This window comes from Podarcis raffonei, chromosome 18, assembly GCF_027172205.1.
Source record: "Podarcis raffonei isolate rPodRaf1 chromosome 18, rPodRaf1.pri, whole genome shotgun sequence".
Lineage (NCBI taxonomy): Eukaryota > Metazoa > Chordata > Lepidosauria > Squamata > Lacertidae > Podarcis > Podarcis raffonei.
This window is the reverse complement of record NC_070619.1, coordinates 6,637,290-6,652,885: the sequence shown is the minus strand read 5'-3', so window position 1 is coordinate 6,652,885 and position 15,596 is coordinate 6,637,290. Positions and strand designations below refer to the sequence as shown.

The 15,596-nt window shown below is 50.4% G+C and overlaps 2 protein-coding genes and 1 long non-coding RNA gene across 4 annotated transcripts in view; 1 reads left to right on the top strand and 2 right to left on the bottom strand.

Moving 5' to 3' along the window:
- The window catches only part of CHAF1A (chromatin assembly factor 1 subunit A), a 32,295-nt gene extending 24,451 nt beyond the window's left edge, over positions 1–7,844 (top strand). For both annotated transcript variants that reach the window (XM_053372725.1, XM_053372724.1), the window contains exons 12-15: positions 893–1,142; positions 2,365–2,861; positions 4,836–4,926; positions 7,488–7,844. In XM_053372725.1, the coding sequence (XP_053228700.1) occupies positions 893–1,142; positions 2,365–2,861; positions 4,836–4,926; positions 7,488–7,573 (924 nt within the window). In that variant the 3' untranslated portion in view covers positions 7,574–7,844. The remainder of the gene's footprint in view (positions 1–892; positions 1,143–2,364; positions 2,862–4,835; positions 4,927–7,487) is intronic.
- The window catches only part of LOC128405798 (uncharacterized), a 227,796-nt gene that overhangs the window by 158,389 nt on the left and 53,811 nt on the right, over positions 1–15,596 (bottom strand). The gene's annotated exons all lie outside the window — the stretch shown is intronic.
- UBXN6 (UBX domain protein 6) overlaps positions 9,909–15,596 on the bottom strand; it is a 28,804-nt gene continuing 23,116 nt past the window's right edge. Inside the window, exons 10-11 of the mRNA XM_053372748.1 lie at positions 15,186–15,331; positions 9,909–12,741 (exon numbers count right to left, since the gene is read on the bottom strand). Coding sequence (XP_053228723.1) covers positions 12,613–12,741; positions 15,186–15,331 — 275 coding nt within the window. The 3' untranslated portion in view covers positions 9,909–12,612. The remainder of the gene's footprint in view (positions 12,742–15,185; positions 15,332–15,596) is intronic.

Genomic DNA, 15,596 nt, shown 5'->3' with positions numbered 1-15,596 from the left:
TAAATTTGCAATAGGTTACTTGTGTAGGGTAACTTGATCTACCCAGCTTGGCAGTGATGCAATAGTCCCTGCGGCACCAATAACTTGCCGGTTATAATCTGTACAAAAATCTCCGGTTATAAGTTTTAGAATTCAAAGCACTAATCTCATATTGGCTAGCTAAGCTGGGAGGTAGGTGGGATGTACAGCCAGGGCACCTTCCCTCTTGACCAACCATCTGAGCAGTCACTTCCAGGTTTGCGGTGTTTGGGAGCCAAAACATTCGAGAACTAAGCTGTTCGAAAACCAAGGCACAACTGTAATAGAAAAGAACTTCACTGGGGGGGGGGGGAATGGCACCTCGACCTTCTATTGTGGCAAGTGTAACCTAGGTTTAAGGTGCTATTTAGTGATTAGATTATATACAGTGGTACCTCAGGTTACATAAGCTTCAGGTTACACACTCCACTAACCTAGAAATAGTGCTTCAGGTTAAGAACTTTGCTTCAGGATAAGAACAGAAATCGGGCTCCAGCGGTGCGGCGGCAGCAGGAGGCCCCATTAGCTAAAGTGGTCTTCAGGTTAAGAACAGGTTCAGGTTAAGTACACACCTCCAGAACGAATTAAGTACGTAACCCGAGGTACCACTGTATCTGAGTTTCTAACCCTGGCACTGATACAAATGCATTGGATGTTCAGGTTCCGAAGAACGTTCGCAAACCGCAACACTCACTTCCGGGTTTGCGGCGTTCGGGAGCCAAAACGTTTGACTCGCAAGGCGTTCGACTTCTGAGGTACGACTGTACTTCAGTAGTAAAGTGACCAAACCTTTCTCTTTAGTTATGCAAACACCCAACCTTTTGAGCCGTTCTTCTTCTTCTTCATCAGAGTAATGCTTTTCTTCCCCTTCCAGGAATGTGACCCCGAGAATTACAAAGCTCGCCAGAAGCTGAAAGCGAAGGAGTGGGACGAGCTGATCACTAAGGGGAAGAGATTCCGCGTCCTTCAGCCTGTGAAGATCGGCTGCGTTTGGGAAGGCATGGAAAACAGCGACGCAGATCTGAGGCCCCTGCAGCAGTTCACAGTTTCTATCCTGGACTCAACGATTGCCGATGAAGATCCGTTAGAAAAAAGCAGCAAAAAGAAAACGAAAGACCAGCAAAGTAAGCCGCAGGCAGGAAGAGTAAAGAGCTCTGCCTCTTCCACAGAACAAGGGTGGCTTCGGCTAAAGGTTTTACGATGCTGTAAGGAAAGGCTTATGCCAGGGGTGGCCAACTCCCAAGAGACTGCGATCTACTGATGGAGTTAAAGACTGGCAGTGATCTACCCCCTTTTGAGGGTTTCAGGTCAAAGAAGTGGTTGAGCTTTTTTTAGGGGAGCCAAACTTCTTGAGCTTCTTTGGGGGGAACCAGTGATCTACCACAAACGTCCAGTGATCTACCGGTAGATCACAATCTACCCGGTGGGTGCGCCTGGTTTATGGAAGTGGCTGGCTTGTCTGTTGGAGAAATTTGTAAAGCATTCGTCCTAACCCGGTTCCCCTATGGAACACAGATAGACTCAGGCGTTAAGTGAAAAGTAGGCCTTTATCAATACAAATGTGCATACATGATCTCGGCCTCCTAAAACGCCAGAGGGAGCCTGCACGTTGATGCTACCAGCCATTTTTGGGCACAAACCACAGAGAGGGAGTTGGGAGAGAGATCAGACGAATCAGTTTTCCCTTTGTCTCCCTTTTGCTGGTTGGCAGGAAACCATGGCAGGGGTGGGGAGAGAGAGAGCAGATTAGAAATGTTCCTGTATGAAACAGTGGAATTTCTGGGCTTGTTACACAAACCCTTTCCTAACAAAGGGTTTTCTGGGGACACATCACAGTACGTTTCCAAGCACAATTCAAAAGTCTTGGTGCTGACCTTTAAAGCCCTAAACGGCCTCGGCCCAGTATCCCTGAAGGAGCATCTCCACCCCCATCGTCAGACACTGAGGTCCAGCACCGAGGACCTTCTGGCCATTCCCACACTGCTAGAAGTGAGGTTACAGGGAACCAGGCAGAGGGCCTTCTTGGTGGTGGTGCCCTCCCCTCCAGATATCAATGAAATAAACAGCTGTCTGACTTTTAGAAGACACCTGAAGGCAGCCCTGTTTAGAGAAGTTTTTAATGTCTAATGTTTTACAATTTTTTATGTGCTGTAAGCCGCCCAGAGTGGCTGGGGAAACCCAGCCAGATGGGTTGGGTATAAATAATAACTTATCAATTAATTATTCAGAAATTATTTGGGAAGGGGAGGGGGCCTGCCTGAAGTTGACAGCCGGATAATCTCTTGATGACTTGACGGTATGAAACAGCATCCTAATACTCTCTTTCTTCTTTTCGCCACGCTCCAGTCTTGGGACAGCTGCTTCCCCTGCTTCACGGGAACGTTAACGGAAGCAAGGTCATCATCCAAGAGTTCCAGGAGTGCTGCCGCATGGGGCTCCTGCAGGGCAACAACTCCACCTCTGCTTTGGAGAACGGGGATGCCAGCCCCACAAGCCCCAACGCTTCCTGGGTCCAGGCCCCGGCCCACGACGGCTCCGCCATCCCTTCCAAAGCCAGGCTAAAACGAATCATCTCCGAGAACTCCGTCTACGAGAAGAGGCCCGACCACCGGATGTGTTGGTACGTGCACCCCGAGGTGCTGAAGAGCTACGCCCAAGAGAACTTGCCCGTCCCTTGCCAGTGGAATTACGTCACCCAAGTGTCCTCGGCGGGCAAGGAGGACGCCGGCAGCAGTTTGCCAGGAGGGGCAGCGATACAGACCACCCCGGTCTCTGCGAAACGGAAGTCGACTGGAAGCATGTCCATCACCAAGTTCATGAAGAGGCCTCTTGGCGCCGAACAGGTGAGGTTCCTTTCGGGGACTCCGTTTTCTGCCTAGACTAGTACGGCTGTGCTCCCCAGGCCCTTAGCAACCTGCTGCAGAGGGCCCTTAATTTGAAGCGTAGCATCGTTGAATTTTGTGAATTCTGCCTCTTTCCTGCGTTTCTAGGTTCTTGTGGCCTTGTTGTTGTTGTTTAGTTGTGTCCGGCTCTTCGTGACCCCCTGGACCAGAGCACGCCAGGCACTCCTGTCTTCCACTGCTTCCCGCAGTTTGGTCAGACTCATGCTGGTAGCTTTGAGAACACTGTCCCACCATCTCGTCCTCTGTCGTCCCCTTCTCCTTGTGCCTTCCATCTTTCCCAACATCAGGGTCTTTTCCAGGGAGTCTTCTCTTCTCATGAGGTGGCCAAAGTCTTGGAGCCTCAGCTTCAGGATCTGTCCTTCCAGTGAGCACTCAGGGTTGATTTCCTTCAGAATGGAGAGGTTTGATCTTCTTGCAGTCCATGGGACTCTCCAGAGTCTCCTCCAGCACCATAATTCAAAAGCATCCATTCTTCGGCGATCAGCCTTCTTTATGGTCCAGCTCTCACTTCCATACATCACTTGTGGCCTTAAGCTATCTTTAATGTAAGCTGCTTTGGGTCACTCTGCGAGAAAAGCGACTGGTGAATTTTAACAGCAGCAGCCCGTCCCCAGCAATGTCTAGAGGATGAGAGCTCTAGGACTGGGTGCTACCCGGTTTTCAACATCATGTTCTATTCGGCAGCTAAATATGGCAATATGCTGATATATCTCGATGCCTGGAATGTATCTCAGCAGCTTCTTCCTCCCCACCTAAAGCTGAGCAAGCCCCCATATACCACTCTGGCTAGTGTGAGGTGGGGGGGGGGGGGGCTTCCTCAAAGCCGCAGGCAGAGCCCAGAACCACCACAGGCTCCATCTGCCTGCCTGCACCGTTGCAGGCAATTTGAGCTGGGAATACATCCTGGCCACTGTGTGACGTATCACCAGCTCAATAGCTGAACGCAGTACCGGTTTCAGACAATTTACCAGTGTTATCACCCAGCCCTAGACAGCTCCCACCATCTCTGACCACTGGCCATACTCGCTGGGGCTGATAAGGGATCCTGGAGCATAGCAATATATGGAGGGACAGGTTCCCCAGCCCTGGTCAAGCTAGTGTGGCGTGGGTTCGAATCCTCCCTCAATGAACCATGAGGTTCATTGGATCAGTCCCTGCCAGCCAGGGACTATGGTCCATTTAGGTCAGTATCGTCTGCACTGGCTTCGAAGTGGCTCTCCAAAGCCCAGGCATGGTCTTTCTCCTATCACCTGCTACCCAATTCTTTTTTAACGGGAGCTGAATCTGCATGCAGAGTGTATTCTGCCACTGAGCTGTGGTCCTGCCCCTCAATTCCCTTGCCTTTCTGGAGGGAGGCAGGCTTCCTTGTCCACAAGCCCCACATAAGGAATAGAGAACCTGTGGTCCTCCAGAAGCTATTGGATTCCAACTCCAGTGATCAGAGAAGACAAGAATATACAGTGGTACCTCGGGTTAAGTACTTAATTCGTTCCGGAGGTCCTTACCTAACCTGAAACTGTTCTTAACCTGAAGCACCACTTTAGCTAATGGGGCCTCCTGCTGCTGCTGCCGCCGCGCCGCCGGAGCACGATTTCTGTTCTCATCCTGAAGCAAAGTTCTTAACCTCAAGCACTATTTCTGGGTTAGCGGAGTCTGTGACCTGAAGCGTATGTAACCTGAAGCACCACTGTAGAGCCCAGCATCATCTAGGCCCACATCCCTGCTCCGTGTGTGAAGATTTCCCTCTCTTCTCCTCTGTTCTTTCCTCCTGCTAGCCGCTCTGCCTCCAGGGCACTCTTTAGGGTCAGTTTTTTAATTTTAGATTTCATTTAGTGGGTGGCATAGTTCACCTGCCTATTGGTTGCTGATGTCTGAAGACACCTTCCTTCCCCGCCCCCTTCTCTTTGCTCCAAGGCTGAAACCACAGAGATGGATGGATTTCAGGCTGACACGGAGGAAGAGGATGACGACGAATGCATGATTGTGGACGTGCAGCAAAGCAAAGGTGAGGCACCTGGTTCAGGCAGTTGGCCACCCACGCACAGGTACACCCTCCCACCTCCACAAGCTGTCTTTGTGTGTGCCATCTGCTCATGGTCTCTCCCAAGCCGGCTTAAGAAGCCTGCTTTAAAAGATTGTAGCTCTTGTCATGACAAGACTCAGAAAACGCAGCGGCAGAGAATTAAAGAACTGGAAAAACAAGCACACTGCTGTTTCCCAATACGTCTCTCACACAGGTCAACCCACAGAGGCAAGAGGATGAGCAGAGCCGTCTATGGAAAAATCTTTCCCTGCTTTTGCTTATGCACCCTTAAAGGAAATGACTGGGGGGTCTGTGGGACAACAAGCACTCTGAATTAACTGCTGTGTGCATGTGAACAAGCGGCCTAATGTTCAGTAGACTTGGTTTAATTTCCACCCTGCTTTCTGTTCCGGAAGGGTCCCTTAATGCAGGCGTAAGCAAACTTGGCCCTCCAGATGTTTTTTGGCCTACAAATCCCATGATCCCTAGCTAGCAGGAGCAGTAGTCAGGGATGATGGGAATTGTAGTCCCAAAACATCTGTAGGGCCGAGGTTGAGGAAGCTTGCGCCACGCCTTCTCATGGGATATTGCCAGGCAGGAGGACATAGCCCGTGTGAAACCTGGGTTGCTTCTGGGGGAGCAGTTGTATCGGGGCTGCTCCAGCTCGCTACCTGGCGGATATCCACTACGTGGAAAACCGCAGACTATTTACTGCGGCTAGGCTGAATGTTCTTGACTCGGCGGTTCTGAAGGGAAGATATGGAGGAGTCCCACATGACCAGAGATTATGCCACTGTGCATTGGGTGAGGTAGAATCCACAGAGCACATTTTACTGAGCTGTCCCATTTACAACGATTTAAGACAGTACCTTATAACTCCACACTTACCCCAGCTCAGTTCCCGACAAAACAACTTTGTCAGTGGCTAAATTCCTTTTCCTGGTACTCAAGTGCCGGAAACGTATAACTGAATGCTTTGATGTGGGTTATCTGTGAGAGGTCTAGTACTGTGGCCCTACCTTATTTATGTACCCCTATGATGTTATAGTTTATAATTATTGTGTAATGTTTTATTTCTGACTATCGGTCGAATAAAGGAAATTGATTGATTGATTGACTGTAGGGCCAAGTTTGCCTATGCCTGCCTTAATGCAAGCTTGTGTTTGTGGCCACTTCTCGCTCTTCTGACACACACGGCATCATTGTGGGGTGGAATTCCTTCCCATCTTCCCAGCCCATTGCCCCCCCCTGCTTTGCTAGCAATTAGGTGGTCAGTTTCTTGGCCGTACGTTCCATACAGCCATTCAAGGGGAGAGTAAGTAGGGCCTGCGGCAACAGCTGCCATGCCTCAATTTTTTGTATAGTGTTAACTAGGCCCTGGCTCTGTTCTCGCGTCAGTCTAGAGTTCAATAAACCATGGCTTGTTGCATCTAGAATAAAAGTTGGACACACAAACACACTCCTGTTTTAGTGCTAATCATTGGGGGTTGTTACATCATGAGATAGATAGATAAAACGTTATTCGCATTAGCCAATGGCCATAGCAACAGTGAAACATTACAGTATACGCAGCATACGCAGAAAAGGAAATTTGATATAAGAGCACAATCGTGAGTGTAGCTTCCTAGTCTACAATTCTGTAATAAAGGGAGTGTTGGGGGGGGGGAATTGATCACTTTTCTGAACACAAAAGACAGTGAAAATCCCCCAACTCTACAGAGGAGCAGCTGTTTATTCTGTACAGTGGTGCCTCGCAAGTCGAAATTAATTCGTTCTGCGAGTTTTTTCTTCTTGCGAGTTTTTTGTCTTGCGAAGCACGGTTTCCCATAGGAATGCATTGAAAATCAATTAATGCGTTCCTATGGAGACCGCTTGCCAGGCTGGCGGTGCGGAGAAGGGCTTTTCTCCCCACCGCAAGCCTTCAGGACAGGTACGGGAACAGAGGGGAAGGCGCGCAGCGCTTCTCCTCTGTTCCCGGGGCTTGCGGTGGGAGGAGGGTTTTTCCTCCCCACCGCCAACATTCAGAACAGCATTCTGAATGTTGGCGGTGGGAAGGAAAACCCTCCTCCCACCGCAAGTCTTCAGGACAGCCACCCGAAGGCTGGCGCGGGGAGAAGGTCTCTCCGCCCCACCGCCAGCCTTCAGAACAGCCATCCGAAGGCTGGCGGCGGGAGGAGGTCTCTCCGCCCCACCGCCAGCCTTCGGAGGAGGTCCGAGGACAGTGGGGAAGACGCGCTGCGCTTCCCCGCTGTCCCGGAGATTTCCCTATGGGCTTTCGTCTTGCGAAGGAAGCCCATAGGGAAATTCGTTTTGCGAAGCGCCTCCAAAACGGAAAACCCTTTCGTCTAGCGGGTTTTCCGTCTTGCGAGGCACCACTGTATCTTGGTATTAGCCAAACGTCAGCTGGGAACAATTCAGCCAAGGGGGACTGGCCTAGGGAAAAGAATTGGGAGCTGTAACAGGTTAGCTCCAAAGGAAGCTTCACATCAGGAGGCGCAGACACACCTTTTCTATTTTTTGAGTGAACTGTTGTGTCTTCACAGCACCTGCGTTGGAGACCCCGGAAATCGCATCTGAGGGAGAGCAAGCTACTTCAGTCGCCGCCGTCAACTCCTCTAATGCCGTTTGATATACACAGTCCCCACCCACCCATTAACTGCTCTGTATGTATGTAGAATTCCTTAGAATGTTTTTTAAAAACTCTTCTGTATCTTTTTTATTGTATAAGATACTTGAACATACTGTGTATTCCTTGTAAAGAGAAGACAGCACTTTGTTCTGCTTCAGATCAGTGGAAGCACAAGACGTACTTTTTGGAGGTTTAGTTGGGGGGGAGGGGGGCAGGTTTAGATGAAAATACACTTATACTCTCTCTAATAAAAGCATTATTGACCTTTTCAGTGTGCCCCATACAAATGGGGATACCTGTCGCATTTTGTCTAGGAGGGGAGAGGGGTTTAAAAGTGTGCCAGGAACACACCTCATGCCTGCTCATCCCTTTTCTTCCATTCACATCAGCGGCATGAAGGCCCCTGGTCTCGTTTCCCAGTCTCAGCTGATCTTTCACATCCACTCTGGCAGCTGGAGGAGGAAACCTGGGGCCAGAAGTGACAAAGCCGCAACTTTAGTCTGCACATGGATGTTGGCTTTGAAAATTTTCACCCTATAGGACGCACTTTCCCCCCCTCCAAAAACGAAGGGGAAACGTGTGTGCGTCCTATGGGGCGAATGCAGGCTTTCGCTGAAGCCTGGAGAGCGAGAGGGGTCAGTGCGCACCGACCCCTCTCGCTCTCCAGGCTTCAGGAAGCTATCCGCAAGCCTTCAGAGCCCGGAGGGAAGTCGCGCTGGGCTCCCAAGGCTTGCGGACAGCAGGCAGCAGCCTGAATCCTGGGGAGCGCAGCACTGCACACCCCGGGCTTTGGGCAGCTACCTGCAAGCCTTCGGAGCCCGGCGGGAGTTCCCACCGGGCTCCGAAGGCTTGCTGCTATCCGCAAGCTCCAGGAGCGAAGGTGAGGTTGCTTAGGCTTCCCCGGCCCCAGCCCCGCGGCTAAAGAGGAAGCCAAGACAGCCACTGAGATGGATCCTGCTGGCTGTCTTGGCTTCTTTGCTCTTTGGGGCTGGGGGGGTATTATTTTTTCTTTATTCCCCCCCTCAAAAAAAAACACCTAGGTGCGCCCTATGGTCCGGTGCGCCCTATAGAGTGAAAAATACGGGACGTCCCCTTTAGGAACATGGAAACTGCCTCTTGACCATGTAGTCCTGCACTGTCTACCTTAACTGGCAGCAGCACAGTGTTTCAGGCGGTGTCTTGCATCTTCCCCATCCGATGCTCTAAAGAAGCTGAACTGGAGATTGTACCAGCAGTGTCAGAACACGCGGGGGGGGGCACACACAGCCCCCGGAATGAGACAGACCTCTCCGGGCGTCTTCCTGATGAAGCGCAGTTCGGGACGTTCACAAATCAGTCCCAGTGCGCACCAGCGACACATATCTAAAGACACATATCTGAAGACATATCTAAAGGCACACTTTATCAGCAGAGTATAGCAGAAACGATTGTGGAGCGTGAGTGTGTGCATTCTAAGTATTTATTAAGCAATGTATACAGGACAAAGCAATCATGGCGTCTTCTCAGTTCTTCTCCGAGAGAGAGAGAGAGTAAAGAAAAGTACAAAAGTACAGTATAGCAGAAGGGACGCGGGTGGCGCTGTGGGTTAAACCACAGAGCCTAGGACTTGCCGATCAGAAGGTTGGTAGTTCGAATCCTCGCGACGGGGTGAGCTCCCGTTGCTCGGTCCCTGCTCCTGCCCACCTAGCAGTTCGAAAGCACATCAAAGTGCAAGTAGATAAATAGGTACCGCTCTGGCGGGAACGTAAACGGCGTTTCTGTGCGCTGCTCTGGTTCGCCAGAAGCAGCTTAGTCCTTCTGGCCACATGACCCGGAAGCTGTACGCTGGCTCCCTCGGACAATAAAGCGGTATGAGCTCCGCAACCCCAGAGTTGGCCACGACTGGACCTAATGGTCAGGGGTCCCTTTACCTTACAGTATAGCAGAAGAGAGAGAAGACTGACTTCCATTCTCACACTTTCCAAGCCTAGAAAGTAAACACTGACATGTGATGTAACAATCACGTACCCAGCAACGGAGGAATGACATGCTAACAAGCAGCGCCCAACCTTTTTTTCATCAGTGGGCAGCAGTCCTGAAATTTGGGGCGGGGCATGGCACAACATTAAGTTGTCGCTGCTTCCGCTCCCCGGGGGCCTCATTACCGTGGGAAATCAGCTATGTCCTGCGAACGTTCCGTAATACTTCAGGATGCACACAATGTTACCTAGGAGAAGGACCCATTCCTTAGTCCCAGGGGAAAGCATACAACAGGGGTCAGCAAACTTTTTCAGCAGGGGCTGGTCCACTGTCCCTCAGACATTGTGGGGGGTGGACTATATATTTTTTTTTTGGGGGGGGGGAGACAAACGAATTCCTATGCCCCACAAATAACCCAGAGATGCATTTTAAATAAAAGGACACATTCTACTCATGTAAAAACACGCTGATTCCCGGACCGTCTGTGGGCCAGATTTAGAAGGCGATTGGGCTGGATCCAGCCCCTGGGCCTTAGTTTGCCTACCCACGGTAACCTGCGCTTCCATGAACAGCTAGGCAAATATTAAAAAATGCAGTATAAACACCGACAACTGGGAAACACTGGCCTGCAAGCGCTCCAGCTGGAGAACAGCCTTGACCAAAGGTGTCCTAGGCTTTGAAGACGCTCGAACTCAGGACACAAGGGAGAAACGTGCTAAGAGGAAGGAACGCTTGGCAAACCCTCACTGGGATCAACTCCTGCCTGGAAACCTATGTCCCCACTGCGGAAGGATGTGTGGATCCAGAATTGGCCTCCCCAGTCATTTGCGGACTCACTGTTAAGACCGTGTTCATGGAAGACAATCTTACTCGGCTACAAGGGATCGCCAAAGAAGATGACATCTATCCCTTTCAGCAGAAAACCCGGCTTCCAGATAAATCCATAAACCGGTGGAGAGAGCAAACTGCTTCTATAGCTCATTCCTCCACTCTAAGGTACACACTTGTTTCTGCAATCTGCAGTCGCCCTGGCAGGGACTAAATGGAAGCTTCTGTGTGTAAAGCAAAGGTGAGGGGCCTCATCCTTCCCCATGCTGAGCATTATTTGCAAGACTTAACAACTTCCAGAGTGGTCCCAGCTCTTCCGCCCCTCACCCTATTCCTGTGACTAATTGTTTTTAATATTTAATACGGAGTTTCAAATTGCTATCAGCCACCATGAGACCTGAAGGTTGTGGTAATAGTACTTTTATTATTAAATTTGTGTAACTGCCCTTCGTTCGAAGATCACAGATCAGCTCACGACATAAAAATAAAAAATGGGACTGCAAAATACATAAAACGAAAACCAACGGCCTCTCCCTCCTACAGATTTAAAAGGCTGCAGAATGCTAATCCGCCAAAGCTTGGTTATAGAGAACATTTCCCCCCGGCACCTAAAAGATAGGTGGTGCAGGTGCCAGGCAAGCCTCCCTGGGGAGAGCGTTGCACAAATGGGGAGCCACCACAGAAAAGGCCCGTTCTCGTGCTGCCGCCCTCCAGACCTCTTAATGGGGGAGCAACATGAAGGAGGATAGCAGAGTTTCAATGTCTTAACCTGGTGACATGTAAGATCTTAACCTGGGGTCTAGTACTGTTATTATTTATACCCCACTTATCTGGCTGAGTTGCCCCAGCCACTCTGGGCACAGAAAAACCATAATAAAATGTCAAACATTAAAAACCCTATACAGGGCTGCCTTCAGAGGTCTTCTAAAAGTCAGACAGTTGTTTTAGTTCCTTGACATCTGACAGGAGGGCATTCCAGTGAGGGCGCCACCACTGAGAAGGCCCTCTGCCTGGTTCCCTGTAACCTCACTTCTAGCAGGGAGGGAACCGCCAGAAGGCCCTCGGAGCTGGACCTCAGTGTCTGGGCTGGATGATGGGGGTGAAGACGCTCCTTCAGGTATACTGGACCGAGGCCATTTAGGGCTTTAAAGGTCAGCACCAACACTTTGAACTGTGCTCGGAAATGTACTGGGAGCCAATGCAGGTCTTTTAGGACTGGTGTTATATGGTTCTGGTGGCCGCTCCCAGTCACCAGTCTGGCAGCCGCATTCTGGATTGGTTGAAGTTTCCGACTCGCTTTCAAAGGTAGCCCCACGTGGAGCGCATGGCAGTAGTCCAAGCGGGAGATAACCAGATCATGCACCACTCTGGCAAGACAGTCTGTAGGCAGGGAGGGTCTCAGCCTGCGTACCAGGTGGAGCTGGTAAATAGCTGCCCTGGACACAGAAGTGACCTGCGCCTCCATGGACAGCTGTGAGTCCAAAACGACTCCCAGGCTGCGCACCTGGTCCTTCAGGGGCACAGTTGCCCCATTCAGGACCAGGCAGTCCCCCCTCCCACTTGCATGCGGATGAGATGCTCCACCACCAAGCCACAACCTCTCTCCCCTTGCGCCGTTCGCCGCTCTCATCACCTGCTGCTCTGGAAGACAAAACACCCCAAGTACCTGTGGCAGCACATCTTCTTTAATAAAGCCAACAGCTTCTCCTGCCTGTAGGCTGACTCAGTTACAGACCAAAAACGGAACAGAAAAAAAGCTTCTTCCTAGCCCGGGATCGGGGAGGAACAAGGTTTGTGGAACGGAAGCAAAAAGGAAGCGCTCCTGGCCCCTCGGAACAAGCCGATTCGTGTCGCCAGGGCAGGGTAGTGTTTTGATCTTTGTTTTTCCCCAGCAAGAAGCTTCGTTTTGAGGCTAGAAAGAGGTTAGGACCCCTCCGAGGGAAGGTTATAAATAGAAGACAAAAAATAAGCAGCCCTGTAAAAATATCTCTCTTGATCCAACTCGTTTTGAACCAGTTCCAAGTCCTCCATGCGCTACTGCCTGGCGAGGCAACTGCTCCGGCCACGGCTACTCTGATTCCAGGGCCCTAATACTAGGAAAAACAGCAGCCTCCCCGCTCCCTATTTCCGCCCCCATTTAGTGTTCACAAGACAGGGAGTTACTGGAGCGCCCGAAGCAGCGTCCGTAAGAAACACGGGAGAAGGGGACCACGAGGGACGGGGCTGGATCTAATCCCGGTTTGCTTTTATTTTCAGGACAGGGTCTGCACGGTCAGCAGGAGGTCCGGCTTCAGAACGCTCTCCATGCGCTCCCCGCCGGAAGCCTTGATATCCGCCATGACGTCGGCATCCCAGACGAACGTCAGAAGGGCAGACGGCACCTTGGGGAAGAAACAAAGGCACTTGGCGTTATTAGGACTAGAGGTGTAAAATTTACGGAAATTTTGAAGCCACGGGGGGGGCGCGTCCGTCCCCCCCCCCTATTTTTTTCCAGGGGGAAATGGAAATTTTGAAAAATTGAAACAAAGTTCAGTGTGGCTTTACAAGTTGTGTGAAACGCAGAGTAGATAAAAGTACAGTGGTACCTCGGGTTAAGGGACGCGGGTGGCGCTGTGGGTAAAACCTCAGCGCCTAGGACTTGCCGATCGCATGGTCGGCGGTTCGAATCCCCGCGGCGGGGTGCGCTCCCGTCGTTCGGTCCCAGCGCCTGCCAACCTAGCAGTTCGAAAGCACCTCCGGGTGCAAGTAGATAAATAGGGACCGCTTACCAGCGGGAAGGTAAACGGCGTTTCCGTGTGCTGCACTGGCTCGCCAGATGCAGCTTATCACGCTGGCCATGTGACCCGGAAGTGTCTGCGGACAGCGCTGGCTCCCGGCCTATAGAGTGAGATGAGCGCACAACCCTAGAGTCTGTCAAGACTGGCCCGTACGGGCAGGGGTACCTTTACCTTTTTTCACCTCGGGTTAAGTACTTAATTCGTTCCGGAGGTCTGTTCTTAACCTGAAGCACCACTTTAGCTAATGGGGCCTCCTGCTGCCGCCGCAGCCCGATTTCTGTTCTTATCCTGAAGCAAAGTTCTTAACCTGAAGCACTATTTCTGGGTTAGCGGAGTGCGTAACCTGAAGCGTATGTAACCTGAGGTACCACTGTATTGTGCTTGCAATAAAACAGGTAACCACACACCCCTTTCCCTCAAAAGCAACAACAAAAAAGCAAGAAACCACCAACATAAAAAATAATCAGATTTGCCCCTTAGCACCAACAGCAAATAAAGTTAAGGCCCACCTCAAAATTTAAGCTCCATAGAAGGTCTACCCTTTTGAGTAGTGCTTTAAAAAAAAACCCAGAAGACACAACATATACATGCAGTTTATCTCATTTTCTGAACTACTGCTATCATTTTCCATTTCTTCTGGCTCTTCCCTCTTTGTCATTTTCTCATGGACTTCTAAAAAATGGCTTTGGGGAAAAACGGGGGGGGGGACGACTGGTTCCCCCCCGGGGCGGGGTTTTTCCCAAGCCGTCCCATCCACTCTGGGCGACTCCCAACAGAATATGAAAAAAACGATAAAACATCAAACATTAAAAACTTCCCTAAACAGGGCTGCCTTCAGATGTCTTCTAAAAGTCAGATAGTTCTTTATCTCCTTGACATCTGAAGGGAGGGCGTTCCACAGGGAGGGCGCCACCACCAAGAAGGCCCTCTGCCTGGTTCCCTGTAACTTGGCTTCGCGCAGGGAGGGAACCACCAGAAGGCCCTCAGAGCTGGACCTCAGTGTCTGGGCTGGACGATGGGGATGGAGACGCTCCTTCAGGTATACTGGGCCAAGGCCGCTTAGGACTTTAAAGGTCAGCAGCAACACTTTGACTTGTGCTCGGAAACGTACTGGGAGCCAGTGCAGGTCTTTCAGGACCGGTGTCATATGGTCTCGGTGCATATCCTCAGATTTCAGACTCTTGTCATTTAGCGTCCTCCCCTCCCCTGCTCCCCAAGTTCTTCCAAAAACCACCTAGGCCAAAATGAAAAATTTCACCTGAATCACACAGGGTGTACAACTGTCCAACCCAAGCTTCCTTAAAGGAGCACAGTTCAAAGGATGGTTCCTGCCGTTAAGGGACATGAAAGCCCCATCATATTCATGTTGGCTATTTGCAGATTAGTTGCACTACAGAAAGCTTCCTAGGGAGACCACATATTACAAGGAACGCAAAATACCGTATTTTTTGCTCTATAAGACTCACTTTTTCCCTCCTAAAAAGTAAGGGGAAATGTGTGTGCGTCTTATGGAGCGAATGCAGGCTGCGCAGCTATCCCAGAAGCCAGAACAGCAAGAGGGATTGCTGCTTTCGCTGCGCAGCGATCCCTCTTGCTGTTATGGCTTCTGAGATTCAAAATATTTTTTTTCTTGTTTTCCTCCTCCAAAAACTAGGTGCGTCTTGTGGTCTGGTGCGTCTTATAGAGAGAAAAATACGATAACTTTAGCAAGGTTTTACTAACAAAAACAAAAACTCCTTTTACACTAAGCATATCAATAAGCATAACCCAACCCCCAGGGTGCTGAGAGAGCTATGTGCTGCTCTTTATATAGTATACCCAATTGCTAACACAGCTTAATTAACACAACAGCACCTGCTATACTGCTTCACAGCTGTAAAACTAGGTCACGTTATTTGCTCTGGCCCTTAAAGACATACACATCTTGTGGAACAATAATGAACCTTCAAATTTAAAGAGACCATTCAACAATTCAGTGGTGCTTGCTCCAGGTTTCAAGGTGGACAGGACCGCACCTGACCTCCCGTCATTGGCAAGGAGACACTTACCAGGCCACATTCATTCAGCGCCATGCTCTCGTCGGTCAGTTTGTGGCCTCCGGGGGCCAGAAGCTCAAAGGGAAGCCAGTTGTTCTGCAGCGTCTCTCGCACAAACTGGTAAAGGGCTGAGACGGGCTCCCGGGCGTAGAACGTCCCTGCGCCAGAAAGAAAGAAAATTTACTCTCCAGTGTTTTGTGCAGATTCCGAAATTTGTGCAGGGCAAACCCACGCCATGCATTTGAAGCACATTCAACATGCATTTGAAGCCTGTGACTTCACTCAAAAGAATCCCAGGAACCATGGTTTCTCCACTGCAAATCTACCCATGCTCTTAGTGGGAGTGGGCAGAGGGAAAACTAGACCATGGGTGGTCCGGAAATCAGCATGTTTTTACACGAGTAGAATGGGTCCTTTTATTTA